At 41.0% G+C, this 16,975-nt stretch overlaps 1 protein-coding gene across 5 annotated transcripts in view; it reads left to right on the top strand.

The window, feature by feature from the left end:
• Positions 1–16,975, top strand: part of RUNX1 (RUNX family transcription factor 1) — a 219,772-nt gene that overhangs the window by 64,285 nt on the left and 138,512 nt on the right. Inside the window, exon 3 of one of the 5 annotated variants that reach the window (XM_050929351.1) lies at positions 1,170–1,271. The exons of the other annotated variants lie outside the window; for them this stretch is intronic. Coding sequence (XP_050785308.1) covers positions 1,170–1,271 — 102 coding nt within the window. The remainder of the gene's footprint in view (positions 1–1,169; positions 1,272–16,975) is intronic. 5 annotated transcript variants of the gene reach the window in all.

The following is a 16,975-nucleotide window of genomic DNA, read 5'->3' as shown; positions in this document are numbered from 1 at the left end:
ATGAGTGTTCAAATAATGAACCAGCTCTCTTTGCTGTCAGTAGAACTGGCAAAAACTTCTGTCAGTTCTTAAATTACATTTCCACAGATGTTTTTAAATTTCTATATTTTCTTACTCAAACGTGGCTCACAAAAAAGCCCTTAGCAAATGGTGAACGGGTTATTGTTTTTAACCAAGAAATACATAGCTGCAATACAAGGAGCTGTCATAGGCAAGCCAAGGTCTTTCCAACAAAAATAATTTCCTTCCCAGAACCACATCATTACTGATGCCATTCTGGATGATGTGGAAAGAAAACAACACATTGGGGACTGAATTAAAGGAACACCTATATCAAACTGGGTGTTACCTGGCAGCCAGTAGGCCCTGGCAGTAAGTAATCATCCAGCATGAGTGCACCCACAATGGAGAAACAGCTTTCCCCCATAAGCAGTCATTCCCAGATCATAGCAGTAGTGGGGATGAACATGAGGAGGAAGGGGCAGTGCCTGAGCTCTGTGTGGGATGGGGAAGGGACTACTGTGTCTTGTCTCAGACATTCCCTCTTTGGCACATCTGTTTCTGAATCTGAGCAAATAGTCATAGTCCTGGCCGCCTTTCCCAGAATATCATCTCTTACTGCAAGGAATTCCTACCTGTCAAGCTGAAGCATTAACAACTGTCCCAGCCTCCATAACCTAAGTATACCAGGGAAGGGAACTAATGCTGCCCTCAGCCCATATGTACCCACTGTGATCTTTCAGTCTTCTTGTTCCCTGATGGATGCTCCAGTGGAAAGTGGAAATTAATTTGCCCACTGTGTGGTGAGGGGAAAGTTCTCCTCAGCTCTGTATGATGGTGATCATCGTCATTCTTAGCATGTGAGTGGGGATAAGACTGTATGACCCCAACAGTGTGAAAGCAATTGTCATACAAAACCCAACTTAAGCAAATTTATATGTTTACACGGAAGAAAAGGTCCCTCCTTGGGCAAACTCAAGGAGGGTGAGTGGGGAGCACCTCAGCTGATAAGCAAAGAAACAAGTTTAACTTTTTATTCCACTGGCAGCCACTTTTTAGCCCTTGCTGACATGAGGAGCCATGTGAATCCATGTAACAAGGACCTCCTGCTACTCCCTCAGTGCTAACTCCTCCCTGCTACAAACTCACATCCTTTCTCCCGTCACCAGGGTCAGCCTCCCAAACACTCCCCATTCATATCTGGACACATCATTTCAGAAAGTGTACAGCTAAGCAGAAGACTCAGAGGAGAGCAACAGCAACAATAAAAGGTTTGTAATAAAACTGGTTATATGAAGTCTGGAGAAAAGGTAGCTAAGATGAGACCATTGTCCCACAGATCTACACATAAAGGAAAATTGTAAAATGATAAGGCTCAGTTATTGTTGCCAGTCAATTAGACCAAAACAAAGTTACTGGCTTAAGGTATGGAAAAGGAAATCTAGGTGCAAGTGTACCAGAACGGTTCAGTGATGGAACAAGTTCAGAATGAGTTATCGTTGAGATAGTGAAAGATAGTTAGATGATCTTCACCAAGGAATGGTTTAGGGTCCCTGCCACAATGCCCGGTAAAAAGTCTCTTCCAATCCAAATGATCCCACAAATACAAGAAGAAGGTTTTCTTCTAAAAACAAAACTTGATATTACATTAACCAGCTAAAGCGTTAATGAAATGCACTAGAAATAAAAAATAACACAAGAAGCAAATGTGTAGACATGCCAGGATCAGTTGACCTTGGAGAAAAAAGTACTGGCACTGGAGCAAGATGTCTACCTTGCCCAAGCATAAGCAAAGAAGGCAATGGTGAGAGGTATCTGAATCTTGCTGTACACATAGCTCTGTGCATTAGACAGACACACTAAAATACTGAACGGGTGGTACTCTGCTTTCATTCGCAGAAGTGAAAGAACCATATGGTATTTTATGAACTACCAGATATCATGGCAGAGAATGGCGCTTTACCCGTACTGTGCTGAGTGTCAGGTTTTTCTGATGGTTACCACTGTTACCAAAAATGCTGATGCAAAAGGATTAAGTGAGGAACATGCACTTTTCAGGGCACCTCCTGCACACAAATCCCGCTCCAACCTTAGAATATTCCAAACCTAAAATACCATAACCTAGATAGTGTCACAAAAAAAGCTGGTGGACTTAAAATAATATTTAAAAAGCCTAGTGAGGATGAAAGCCTTAACATTTACGCAGTCGTAATTTTACAGCTACAGTTCTGCTCTGTTTGCAGATTAATTTATATGATAGATTTTTAGTCCCTGCAAAAATGTCCAAATATCTAGAATAGATTCTGAGTTGACCATTGTAAATTGCTCATTGAAAATAACTAGACAATTTCTTTTGCTAAGTTAGTATGACACCAACCTTTGGACTTTCCTTCAGTTCTCATTCCTTTTTAGCTTATTTGTGGAAACTTATAATTAGATTTTCCTTCTCCTAACTGATAAAGAACCATAAATCCTGGACATCATCCCTGAGTGCAGTCATTTATGAATTTTGCTATTTTTTGCACATTGCACCATATGTAAGACAAACTAACATAGAGGCACAGTTCCTTATTCCTGGCATGCAGGAGAGTCACTGAGAGATATCATATGGTCTCCTGGCAAAAGTACAAAGTGGCTCTTGTTGTTTGATCTACTGTCTTAAACTTAAATGCAAAATCTGATAATTGGGTCAGGCAGGAGAAGAACCTTACTAATAAAGCTCTTTTCATTTCCCTTTCCTATGTTTCCTCTTTTCATCTTTTCTTTCTCTCTTTCTGGGTTGGTCCTGATGAGCAAGAATCAGCTGTTAGCCAAAGGTTTAGAAGTGGAGCTTGGCTTATGGCTTTCAGCTCCTCCTAGAAATCCCTCTCTGTCTATCCTCCTTTAGCATAAGCCGTTTTCTTTGACTTCCCTGCCAATACATTAACATACCACACTGGGCTTGCTTTAGATGTTCTCTGGTAATTGTCTCTGGCTTTATAAAACCAGACTCCTGAATATGTCTTGAATGTTTGGAAAATTGCTGCCTCTTTAGGCTTGGCTTTCCTGTGAGGAAACAAACAAAACGTTTTTCATTTTACAATCTCTGTTTTAGACCATTAAACAAAGACAGAGGGGTGTACTTCAAAGAACCCAAAAGATAAATTAAAACTGAACTGCCTTTTCAAGCAAAATATACTCTTTAATATAAGAAGCCTGAGTCCTAGTTCACTCAGTAATAGAAAACTTTTGTTCTCTCTTAGGATTAGCACAGCAAGAACATTTCATGGTCAGTTTCATGGCCCAAATCGGATAATTCATGGTTGCCCACATTATTGGCTTTGTCATCATTTTTTCTGCCCAAATTTAAGCCAAAATGTGAAACCCCAATCCTGACATTTACAATAAACTACTTACAAAAGAAAGTGAGACTCTAAAGTGATCAACAATTCTGTGCTCTCTGCCTCTTACCGCCAATACCACACTGAATAATTGAGACAGCCGATCAGGGAAATAAACCCACTTCCTTCCCTGAGGGACCAAGGGGTGCACCCCACCCATGTACCTATCTGCTCCATCGACACTGACTTGGACTCCTTATTCATTCCATGGGTGGCGAACCCGAGCCACTTATTCACGGACACTTTAAAAACCCTTGCACCCCAATCTGGGTCTATGCTGGTTATGCGATATGTATGTATCTTTTCATCCTTGCAAACGATATCTGTAACCCCCCATAACCCAAGGCTGACCCTGGATGTACAGTGCCTTCCCTCTCAACCTGTGTATATTTTATTTCAAACATTTCCTTTAATAAAATTTTTAAATCTGTTAAAAAGCTTTAAAATTGTTAACTGTCTGATTGGAGCTTTCCATGCTGAGTGGTCAGTAGAATAGATAAATCAGTTCTGATGTGATTTGCATTAGCAGGGCTTTTCAGTTGTATAAAAAAGTTCACAGAAACAGAGGATTGCTGGCCAGAAGTGACTGGATAATAGTGGCTTAATTGATCATTAAGCCCCCACTGTGATGTATTTAACACACAGGAAGCCCAGCAGGATCCCAGAACTATGAAAGCAATCAGTTTTATTGCATTATTATTACTATAATATTGACTGTCATTTGACAGTCATGGACCTGTGACTTTGCTCCATAGCTCTCCTCCAAGAGGCTTGGGAACTTTTTTAAATGTAGAAAATATGTTCTCTGTTTGCAAAGAGCCAAAGTAGATTTTTTTTTCTCCCCTTAATGTCAACTGTGAACATAACAATTGTTGTTGTCTGATCAGAGAAGATGCCTATTAAACAGTTGTTCTGTAGCTCACCAGTTACAGAGCAGGGTGGTGTGTGTGGCTACAGATGCTCACTAAAATGCATCCTTGATGACATATTTATGAGAATGAGTGAATGACTGCAGTGCTTACAAACTGAAATGACCTGCTGATTAAGAGTTCATAAATAATTCCATCACTCAAAACAGAACCTCCAGTGAAAAATTTGCTTTAGAAAACATATGTTTAATATGTTAGTTTACAATGTGGATTGGAATGTTACTTAGGAAAGACAAGTTACATTACATTTTCACTGTGCTTTCCAAATTCAGCTTTATTTACCATATTGTGAAGTATTAAGAGGGAACTTTCACAGATGTGCATGTTCATACAATAAAATATTAGGGGTCCTTATTCTTATTGCCAGCACGTGCAGAAAACACATGTGTAAAATAAATAAAAAAGCAATCATGCAAATTCTCATTCTTTCGCACTTTCTCCCCAGTAGTTTTATGCACCCACAGCTTCCCTCTTTTAAACTTAAAATGATTTTTGTTAAGGATCTGCCTGTTGCAGAGGGTTCTTCCTCGGATTTGAGGCCTGAGCTGATGTCCATTGAAGTGCCATTTCCTGCAAGGGCTTTGGATCAGGACCCTAGAGATCTGGACCCTAACAAAATTAAGAAAGTGAGCTTGGGTTCATAAAAGGATAAATACCTTACTAGGATTGTACAGCAATGGGAAATAACTTTTTAATTGTCCCCAAAACTGTTTCTATGTTTCATGATTGAGAGAGAGGACAAAATCAAAACAGAGAGGTGATAGGAATACTAGCATAGATCCCTGCAGTGCTTCTGTTCGCCATGTATGTAGTCTCTTGTTGCCCTCAGGATCGGAGGGCAGTTGTACATTGCAGATTTTCCTAATGTCTCACCATGACAACCAGCTGGCCTAAATAACCTGTGGTTGATCCACTGTCAAACCTTTCTTGCATAGCCCTCAAAAGGGCATGCTTTTGAGTGTGCAAGCGGAGGTCAGTTTTTTGCACATCAGACTAAAGTGAGAAGACTGTAGCAGACATGCGCAGCTAGATCATACCTCTTGGCTGCCCCTCTCTTTAGATTCCAAGTTGCATCTGTTCCTCACTTTTATTATTATAAATGAATTTAGATCTGACCTATAGAATAATGTACAATCATGGAACAAAAGTATTCAGATACCATGGTGATGAGCCCCCCGCAAAAAGACTTACCTTTATTAATAACCTGTTTTTTTATAAATTTTACAAACACCCAGAAGATTTTTGATAGGCATAGCATATAAATGGAAGGAATACATAAATGTATAGAAAATTGTAATTATGCTTTTTAAAACATCCTGAAAATTGCAAAAAAAAGGTGTAAACATTTTCTTGTGTCCCCTATTTAGCAGTTTGGGAGGAACTGGTTCAAGATTCAATGTCAATAACGGTATCTTTATTAGCATGAGAAATAATGTGCTGCCAAAGTGAATATATCACCACGTACAGCGATATGGATAGGAATGAATATATTACATTGCATTACATTACAGTGTTGGGTAGACCTGTGCTACTTGGCTACCAGTGTATGCAGCGTACATAGAAATGCAAGGAAGTATCTTGCATTGAAGCAAATCAAGATAGATTCTAAAGAAACGACTGCATCTCTTACAGTTACCTCTTCCACAAAACCAGTATTTTTCCATCGTAACCCTAGGGAACATGCTGTTTAATTTTGTCACCTTTCTCTTGGGACTGAAATATTTTCACTGGGGGAAAGGACCAGTGTTGAACAAAAAGTTAAAAAACCTGGTGGACAAAAATTAGATAAATCTGTTTACTTGGGTGTTCTCAAGAATTGAGAGGAGAGGGTGGAGGCAACCTTGAGTTTTGCGGAGTTTTACTTGTCATTTACTATTTCACTCATCTATATACATTTAATTCTTTCAGTGGGGGTCCACCATAACTCCTAAGTGACAGCAGCATGCTTACGTGGAAGGCGGGCCCTTCCAATGAGCAATGACAAATGTATCACGAAGCCTAGCTGGCTGTTCGTTTTGCAGTTGCAAAATCGGGTGCATCATGACCACTAAAATGGCTGAAGGTCTTGTCCTGCACCTATTTTTGGTCCATGGCAACACTCCTGTTGATTTAAGTGGAGCAGAATGTAGCCCTAAATGATTTTCAGACTCATTCTACCACATGAGCCTCATTGGCATCTTATTCTGATGATAAGGAGTGATCTGGCTTCATGAGTAGAAGTAACCTGATGAACTTTAAGATTTCACTGAAGAGGCTAATGCTTAACTGCAGTTCTGTCAGTAATCTAAACAGTTGGTTTGGTTGTAATGTAGATGGTTTAAAATAAGTGACAAATGGAGCAGGCTGACCACCCTGCCATATTAGCATGTGGCTCTGTGGCATGCTGGCATAAGAAAACCAAAGTTCAGCCTCAAGAAAACCATGAGAATGAACAGGAAAGTGGCTCTTCCTTATGTTGTATTGACATTGGTTTTTTCTTGGTGTTCATTGGAATGAAAAGTTCCTTGATAATTAATTAAAAGGGAAATACTGCAGCTTAAACAATCCCTAATCACTGGAATGAACCAGTGCCCTTGTGGCAACAGACAGCAAAAGAGAGAGAGAGACAATAAACATTTTTAGCAGCATGCCATCTGCCAGTAATCAACAACTTCATGTCTTTAATTATAGCTCTTATTCTTATTCTAACGTCACTGCTGCAGTGTTCAAGTCTGCTTAAAACTTCCTTTGTGGGATTCCTTTTTGCTGACATTTGGAAATCTGCTCAAACTTTTCACTTCTGTATGTTTGCTAGTTGACTTTTAAAAAAAAAAGCTTTACTTGAAAGGGCAGAAGAAATGACCATGTTATTTTAGTTTTAAAAAATAAATGTGAAAGGAACTGCTCTTGACAGTTAACAAATATGAAATACACTTGAATTCTAGACTATTAAAGAAAAGCAGCAAAATGTTCCCAGCAGTTGCTTAATGCAATTACTTGATTAGCGAAAGGCATTTCATTTCTTAACCACTACAAGAATAAGCCATATAGCTGTCAATAATTTTGCACAAACCCTCAGGTCTGGTGGTCAGCATCTGCCCACATCTTTACATGGTCATTAACGCATTTCCATCAATGCTTAAAAATGCACCCAGCAAAGTCTTAAGAATCTTAAGGGATTTCACTAGTATGCGAATGACCTTTTCCTTCATCAATTTCCAGAATGTTTTTTCATTACTGAATATGCAGCACATCATGATGTTTTACATCAAGCCTCCATTTAAGTCATATTGTGTTATATTGAGACTTCCTATACTCCTGACTGCTTTTTTAATCCACAGTTTTAGGTACAAATGAGGTGCTTTCCTATTTGCCATGCAAACTGAGACCCTGTCAAGTGGATGAAGGCCTCAATACGCTGTGTGCAGAATTTATTCTTTAAAGTATGAACTTGTGATTTGTCTTCCATGTGGCTAGCATCATAACAATGAAGTGACTGATTAGTTTCATGGCATTGTACTGAGCTGCTAAAGCAAATCATAAAGAGAGTACAGGTTAATTTCCAAAAACTTGTTTAATTGACATTAGGGGTGAAATTCACTCCACCCACCGAAAGTTAGGCTCATGTCACTGAAGTATATTGGATTTGTGAACACAGAGCTAATCTGGGGTCAGGCCACAGAGGTACAACCTAACCCTTCTGGACACTGTGGGCTGAAAAAGCATCTCCAGCCCCTCTGCTCCACTGGCACAAGCTGCTAGGGCTGCTGCATCAGAGTGAATATGGATTCCTTGGCCTTTCCCTAGCTCTCTCTATACTAGCCCAGCATATTATTATTGTTTGTTTGCTATTTGTGTAATAATACAAGTCATGGACTGGGATCTCATTGTGTTAGGTGCTGTACAAAGATGAGGGGAAAGACAATCCTTGTCCCAAAGAGTTTACAGTCTAAGTACAGAACCATGTCTGGGATGCAGGGCTTGTGGAGCACCTCACATGGCTGCTCTCCTGGCAGTTCCCCTGGCGTTCAGATGGTATAAAGGTCCAGGCATGCCAGAATAAGTTTAGTAAGGAAATCCAGAGCATAGGCTACTGCTCCATTCCTAGCTAGAGTACTAACGTAATAACTCTTTCCCTTACAATGCCTTTCATCCAAGGAACTCAAAGCATTTTACTGACATTCACTGAGCTTCACAATGCCCCGTGGTACAGGAGATTTTAACCCTGTTTCACAGATGGGTAAACTGAAGCAGGAGAAATTTAAATAATTTGCCAAAGATCCCATGATGGGTCAGCATCCAGGCTGAAAATACACCCAGAGTTACCTGATTTACAGTGCTTTGTTTTAATTGCTAGACAAGCTTCCTAAACTCAACTCACCTAGGTATTCCAGCACATACAATGCACAAAGTCACCCAATTCTTCCTATACTAGCTGAGACTGAGTTAGTGTCAAAGTAAAAATAGCCCATTAAAACTGCCTAGAAAACTTATTTTTTAAAAGCCCTATCTCGGGCAAGGGGGAAGGGAGGGCAGATAATTAACTGATTGCCTTTTAAAGAATTAAATTGAAGGCAAATATCACCAAGTTTCACCTTTTCAGGTGTATTTGATCTGGAGAAAGGGGTAAAAAGTGAGGTGGCAAAGTTTGCAGATGCTACGAAACTGCTCAAGATAGTTAAGACCAAAGCAGACTGTGAAGAACTTCAAAAAGAACAGACAAAACTAAGTGATTGGGCAACAAAATGGCACATGAAATTTAATGTGGATAAATGTAAAGTAATGCACCTTGGAAAAAATAATCCCAACTATACATACAATAGGATGAGGGGCTAATTTAGCTACAACTAGTCAGGAAAAAGATCTTGGAGTCACCATGGATAGTTCTCCAAAGACGTCCACGCAGTGTGCACCCACAGTCAAAAAAGCAAACAGGATGTTAGGAATCATTAAAAAGGGGATAGAGAATAAGATGGAGAATATCTTATTGCCCTTATATAAATCCATGGTACGCCCACATCCTGAATACTGTGTATAGATGTGGTCTCCTCATCTCAAAAAATATATACTAGCATTAGAAAAGGTTCAGAGAAGGGCAACTAAAATGATTAAGGGTTTGGAACTGGTCCCATATGAGGAGAGATTAAAGAGGCTAGGGCTTTTCAGCCTGGAAAAGAGGAGACTAAGGGGGGATATGATAGAGGTATATAAAATCATGAGTGATGTGGAGAAAGTGAATAAGGAAAAGTTATTCTTGTTCCCACAATATAAGAACTAGGGGCCACCAAATGAAATTAATGGGCAGCAGGTTTAAAACAAATAAAAGGAAGTTCTTCACACAGTATACAGTCAACTTGTGGAACTCCTTGCCTGAGGAGGTTGTGAAAGCTAGGACTATAACAGGATTTAAAAGAGAACTGGATAAATTCATGGCGGTTAAATTCATTAATGGCTATTAGCAAGGGGGGGTAAGGAATGGTGTCCCTAGCCTCTGTTTGTCAGAGGGTGGAGATGGACAGCAGGAGAGAGATCACTTAATCATTACCTGATAAGTTCACTCCCTCTGGGGCACCTGGCATTGGCCACTGTCGGTAGACAGGATACTGGGCTGGATGGACCTTTGATCTGACCCATTATGGCCATTCTTATGTTCTTATGTTTATGGTCTTATGTTCTTATTTGTTGCCAGCTCTTGAAAATTAGGGTTTATAAATAGAAAAAGCAAGTGACTTTTAACTGAAATATATTATTTACAACAAAATTATACTCTAATACTATTTCCATTTGGAAGATCTTGGTGCTTTCTCCAGTGGCAACAGTAATTTTCTCATACAACAGTGTTTATATGTTCACTTTATTATTTACCAATAGTAATACCTTACTGTTACAGGTCTCACCCCCATTCTGAACTTTAGGGTACAGATGTGGGGACCTGCATGGACACTTCTAAGCTTAATTACCAGCTTAGATCTGGTCTCGCTGCCACCATCCAGAATTTCTGAGTACCTGGATCACTCCCTTTCCCCCCAAAACCTTCCCCTCCCTGGGTAGCCTTGAGAGACTCCTCCACCAATTCCCTGGTGAGTCCAGATCCAATTCCCTTGGATCACAAAAACAAGGAAGAATTACTCCTTCCCCCTCTCTTTTCCCCCTCACCAATCCCTGGTGAGTCCAGATCCAATTCCCTTGGATCTAAAAAAACAGGGAAAAAATCAATCAGGTTCTTAAAAAGAAGGCTTTTAATTAAAGAAAAGAAAGGAAAAAGAAAGAAAAAAAATAAACCATCTGGGAGAGAGCATACCAGCATATCTCACAGACAATAGATTGAAAACACAGGGTGTTCCCCTGGGCAGAAATCTTAATACACACAAGAATATACAATTTGATAATTCCCTTAATGGCACCAAGACAAGTCACAAACGAAAATAAACATAAACCTATTTATCCCTTTCTAAAACTTACTATTCTGATAAGAGGCTGGTTCCTTGATCTTTTTCACTCCGGCTGAAACTGAAAACTGACTAAACAAAGGAAACTTCCCTCCTTCCTTTTGAAACATCTTGTTCCCCCATTGGTTCCTCTGGTCAGGTGTCAGCTAGGCTAGGTGAACTTCTTAACCCTTTACAGGTAAAAGAGGCATTAACCCTTAATTATCTGTTTATGACACTTACAAATATAGAATCCTCTATCGCAAAGCAATTTAGACTCACTCTCGTATATGAACGTTATAGCACTTTAAATGTTCAATGCATATTAAATAGAAATAGATAGTATTGTATAGATATTATACATATACAAGTGCTGATAGCCTATGAGGATAATAGCAATAAAATATTGCCTAAAGGGGAAAAACAGATCCATGAGATTGGGTAACATACCATTTTACAAAGCCAAAGAAGTGCTCATATAGTGCACAGTGACAGGCACAATGAAAAGCCTGGACACGTTATATAGAGCTGAGAACAATATTCTTATTATTGTCTTTATCTTACAGTAGAACCTAGAGATTCTGACTAAGAGCAAGACCCCCTTGTACTAAATGCTTTATAAACACAAAGTAGGTAATAGGCCCTGTCTTGACGAGCTTACAGCCCAAGGTCATGATGCTGCAAATACCTTCACATATGGAAGCTACAAGTGGGGCTACTTTCACCTGCTTAAGTTAAGCTTATGTGTAAGTCTTTGGGGCCTAAATATTTCATAATCATATGAGCTCTTTTTACCCATTAGAATTTGAGTACTGTTTACATCTTGGACACAGCAGTAAGTATTGGCTCTATTAAGGGTTGAATATTTTCCCTCACAATTCATTGATCTTGTTATGTGCAATATATAAATACATTCTTTATGTGTCATATTGGGGAGACTGCGAGAGCTGTCTTGCACCTCATAAAAATTGTAAAGAAATTAATTCATAATATTGTGTTGTGTGTAGGCCTGAACCTGTGTGGTGCTGTGCACCTGCTACTCTCAAGGAAGGCAATGGGAACCGAAGTCATTCACAGCTAGAGCTGGGTGAAAATGTTTGGCTAAAAATTGTTTTTTTGCTAAAAAATGCAAATTCAGGTTGGCCAAAACATTTCATGAATTCGTGTCAAATATGCTAGATTGTTTCAGTCAGTGTAAAACTGAAGCAAAACAAGACAAAAATCAAAACATTTTATTTTGACATTTTTAAATTAAACATTTTGATTTTCAATTCAAAACCATTTTTTTTAAGTTTACTTTCAATTTTATTTAAAAAAAATTCATTTGGGGTTGACCAAAACATTTTTGGCTTAATTCAAAACCAAAAAAGTCAATCTTTTAGTTCACCAATTTTTATTTGTTTTGTTTTTATTTTTCAGAATGCCAGCAAAGCAAAAAGTCAGCATAGCTCTTGTTCACACCTGATGAAATCTCTAATATGTACATTGCTGTGCAGTGCCTTGTATATTAAAATACATCTCTGAGAGCTGAAATTATACAGACCCACCTATTTGTTTATAATACCATTTTGTGAGTAATCTCCACTTTAAGAGTAAAGAAGGCTACTTTTAAGATAGGATTTTTTATGTGGACACAGCAGCAAAATGAGGACAGACATATTCACGGAATTAAACAGCAGGCTGCAATTTTTAATAAACATTTAGCACAAGGCAGGGGCACTGCCCACCGATCACCCATACCGTCCTATACCAGGCATTTAATTGGTTCCACTATGGGGGTCATAGTGCTTACCATATAACCGATAGTATGGGATAGGGTACCCTCAATCAACCCCCTAGGACTCAGCTCCGTCTGAGTCCAAGCAGCCTTCCCCCCTGCTAGGAGGACAGAAGGTGCAGCAGGGTGGGGACCTTGAACTGCAAGGACTACAAGGTATCAATCTATCACATGAGTCGTAGGCCAATCACCAAAATTCCAGGTCTTTTACTTCTGGGAACCGTTCATTTTATTCTCTTACCCACCACAGGGAGTTCTGGCGACTAGCTTGTTTGCTCCCCCCACCCACCCAGCCACACTGCCAGGTATCACAATTCCTGTCCAGTTCATTCCCTCACATCCTGTAGCCATGTCCGACAAATGTACGTCCTCATCCCTGAAAACTCCTGGCCGATTGTAACAGATACCTCTCTACTGTACTGCTGAATCCCCTGAGTCCAAGAATACGTTGGTCACCTCTCTATTCACTCAAGTATCAGAGGGGTAGCCATGTTAGTCTGGATCAGTAAAAGCAGCAATGAGTCCTGTGACACCTTATAGACTAACAGACGTATTGGAGTATGAGCTTTTGTGGGTGAATACCCACTTCATCGGATGCATCCGACAAAGTGGGTATTCACCCACGAAAGCTCATGCTCCAATACGTCTGTTAGTCTATAAGGTGCCACAGGACTCTTTGCTGCTTTCTCTGTTCACTTTCTGTCTAGCCTTGTCTGCACAGGCTGGGTCTGCAGCTCCCTGCCAGACCCGTCTTGCGAACATTTCCAATCATCCTAGCCTCACCCCTGGCCTTGATTGCCTAACTAAGCTAACATCCCTCCGCATCCTTTCCCTTAAGTTAACTCCTGTGCAGCCCCCGAGATCATTCTCCCCAAGGTGAATAACCAGGATGTGAGGTGGGTGTGAATTGCTTGTCGGTGAGCACAGAAGTGGCATGAGCTGATCGGAATGCATGCCTCTTCTGCTGAACCACTGGCGGCAAACTGCTTTGGCCCTGAAGCCCAGCTGAAAACCAGCTGCTGTCCTGGCTGCCCTTTTGTGGGCCCAATGCACTGTAGCAGTGTTTCTCAAAAACTGGTCTGTGGACCAGCGCCTGTCCCTGAGATTTCCCTTACACACTTTAGGAAGGCAGCAAGCCGATGCCTGCTATAAAAAAGGTTGAGAAGCACTGCACTATTGAGCGCCCACAAATCCAGATGTTGCATATGCTCTGCATAGCTCCTGAACCAGACATGCACATTAGGTTAGTTATGTTTTGCTGCTCCCTGCCCTCTTTTCCTTGGTGTGGATGTAAGTTGTTATACTAATTCTGTCAGGGTTTCCAGTGTTACGGGTAACCTCTCAATCCTTCCTGCCTCTCTTAGCCCACCTTTGTAAGAGTTTCCACACTGTAAAATTCCTACATAGGTCTGGGAACCCACCAGCCCTCTGGAACAGAGACAAAAGAGGCTCAACATGGCCCCTGTGCTGGGCTAAATTCTGGAAGGTGGGGAATGCTGGCCAATCAGCACCCCCCTACCCCAGCTGGCCAATGGCCAGAGAGTCCCATGAGAGGAGCTGCCTATTGTCTCTTGGCAAGTGCCTCCCTCTCTTGCTACTGGGAATGTACCTCTTTCACTGCCGGCCCCATGGATTTCCCCTCATGTTGATGTGGGTGGGTGGCGTTTCTTAGTGAAACCAAAGTCCACAATGTGTTTTAACTTTTAATGTGAACCGGGAGATTTTCAGGGTGTGACAAAGTTCCTCCTCTACCTTGGTGGGTCCTGCGCTTATTGGCAGATTTGCTCACCTCAGTGATCTTCCCCACAGTCTGGATCAACTCCTCCTGCATCTGATCAGGAGTTGGGAGGTTTGGGGGGAACCTGGGCCTGCCCTCTACTCCGGGTTCCAGCCTAGGGCCCTGTGGATTGCAGCTGTCTATAGTACCTCTTGTAACAGCTGCATGACAGCTACAACTCCCTGGGCTACTTCCCCACCGCCTCCTCCAAACACCTTCTTTATCCTCACCACAGGACCTTCCTCCTGGTGTCTGATAACGCGTGTACTCTTTAGTCCTCCAGCAGCACACCCTCTCACTCTCAGCTCCTCGCGCCTCTTGCTCCCAGCTCCTCACACACACTTCCTCTCGTCTGGCTCCTCCTCACCTGACTGCAGTGAGCTCCTTTTTAAACCCAGGTGCCCTGATTAGCCTGCCTTGATTGGCTGCAGGTGATCTAATCAGCCTGTCTGCCTTAATTGGTTCTAGCAGGTTCCTGATTACTCTAGCGCAACCCCTGCTCTGGTCACTCAGGGAACAGAAAACTACTCATCCAGTGACCAGTATATTTGCCCTCTACTAGACTCCTGTACCCCACTGGTCTGGGTATGTCACAAGGGTTAAAGATGTTTGATGCATTTTGGAGAAATGTGAAGTCATCGGTTCACAAATGATTACTAATGCTTTTGCTAGTATGGTATAATGCTGTTAAAGGATGCGGCTGTAGGCAGGAATCTAATACATATCAGCAGAGAGTTTACAAATGGAACCATAACTGGATTCCCTGTTCAGTGGCTCAGCCTCCTGTCTCTTACTCATCTGTATTATTAGAGAGTGCTCATGTGGCACCTGATTCTCATCTAACTCAGCCCAGTGTAGCTCCAGAGCAACTCCATTTAACTCAATGGAGTTACACTGGTGTAAAACTCATGCAGGAGAAAGAAGAATCAGGGCTACGGGTCAATGTTATACATTTGTGACATATCCACTATTTTCTACATTTTTTTTAAATCCAATCGAGTGTAATGTATCAGATTGTGAGCCCTGACAATGACCATCCTTTGTTCACCAAACAGGTACTGCACAGGCTGTGACAGTGCAAAGCTTCCTCGCCCCACACATGCTAACAATGTGTCTCAACTTTGTTCTCAAGGTAGCACATCTAAAAGAGTGAGAGCCTGTAGTTCAGGCTCTGCCCTTTCAGTCCTGAGCTTCTCAGTTAAGAGTGACAAAAAGGGCACTAATTAGCATCAGTGCATTTGTGCAGTAGTTAAATATGGAATAATGTGAGCAAAGTCCAATGTGCAAAAGCACCAATCCAAAAGTGAACAAATTAATTCCTAGTTGGCCTCAAGGATGCACCGTCCATAATCTACCCCACACTGCAGCTTTCTAGCCTCGCATTAAAATGAATTTGAACATGTGCATTGTCATATCTGGGGAAAATATAATTCACGGGGGCTGTCCCAGATGTTTTGGTTTGTTCATTCTCCTGCTTAGTTTATCAGGAGCAGAGTTCTCTCTCCTTTTGGATCTACGATGCAGACAGAGAGGAGAAATGCATCCTGTGTTTGCAGTTTATTTTTCAAAGGCCCAATCCTTCCACATGTAATATTATAAAGGTTTGTGACTTGAGGATTTTTAAGAGCAAATTGGACAAACACCTGTCAGGGGTGGTCTAGATAATACTTAGTCCTGCCTTGAGTGCAGGGGACTGGACTAGATGACCTCTCGATGTCCCTTCCAGTTCCATGATTCTATAACTTGTAGTTGAGACAAACTGCATTAGTAGTAGTAAGGAGAGGAGTTAATGCAATGTTCTTTCCTCTAGAAAGTTGATATTTGCAATTGTGGCTCTGGCTGTGAGAGGGCACTGGACTCACTTGAGTTTCCTACCAAGAGCTGTGAACTGCCCTTGCATGTGATGCCCCAGACTCCACTATTGGATTGGTAGTGCAGTAAGTGTCTGTGTAGAATTTCTATCTTTTTATCTGTCTATTGCAGGCTGAGCCTGTAAACACTTTACTCCCATGAGTAATTCCACTCAGTTTGTTCCCATTCATAGGATTTTATAGGACCCTTACACTGCGTTCATCACTGTGGTTAATGAGGGCATGTCTACAATGCCCCTCAGTTTGGACTACGGGATGTGAACATCAGTGCACACCAAAATACTGCACTGTAACTCCCCTGGGTGGTTGCTGCAGGTTTGAATGAAAAGGTTCCTAGTTCACATTTATATAATCCTGTTTGAAGAGGACTACATTAGTGCAAATAGGAACCTTTAAGTTTGTACCTGCAGCCTCCACACCAGGGAGTTACAGAATAGCACTTTGGTATGCATTGCTAATCACCCCATAATCTGAACTGTGGGGCAGGTAGACATGCCCTGAGTGTTTTAGTTGAGCCAGTAGGGAGTTTTGATTTGTGCAGTGGATTTTGTAGTTTTCTCATTTCACTTTGGTAGGTTTTAACTTCTAGCTCTTGATAAATATATTTTTCTTTTTCCAAATGCTGCCAATACCGTGAATTTCTCATAAAAATTACAAAACAAACAAAAATGCTGCAAAGGCTCATATTTAAAGTGAAATTCATCTGCTCTGACCTGAGACTGAATTCTATTTTGCTATCTCTTGTATGCTTGCTGTGTCGTTTCCATTGCTAACACAAACTGCCAGTAAGTAAGTTACATGGAAAGATGTTTAATTTCTAATGTATTCATTTGC

The sequence above is a fragment of the Gopherus flavomarginatus genome, chromosome 1, assembly GCF_025201925.1.
Source record: "Gopherus flavomarginatus isolate rGopFla2 chromosome 1, rGopFla2.mat.asm, whole genome shotgun sequence".
Lineage (NCBI taxonomy): Eukaryota > Metazoa > Chordata > Testudines > Testudinidae > Gopherus > Gopherus flavomarginatus.
The sequence above is the reverse complement of the archived record's forward strand: the minus strand, read 5'-3'. Positions and strand labels throughout refer to the sequence as shown.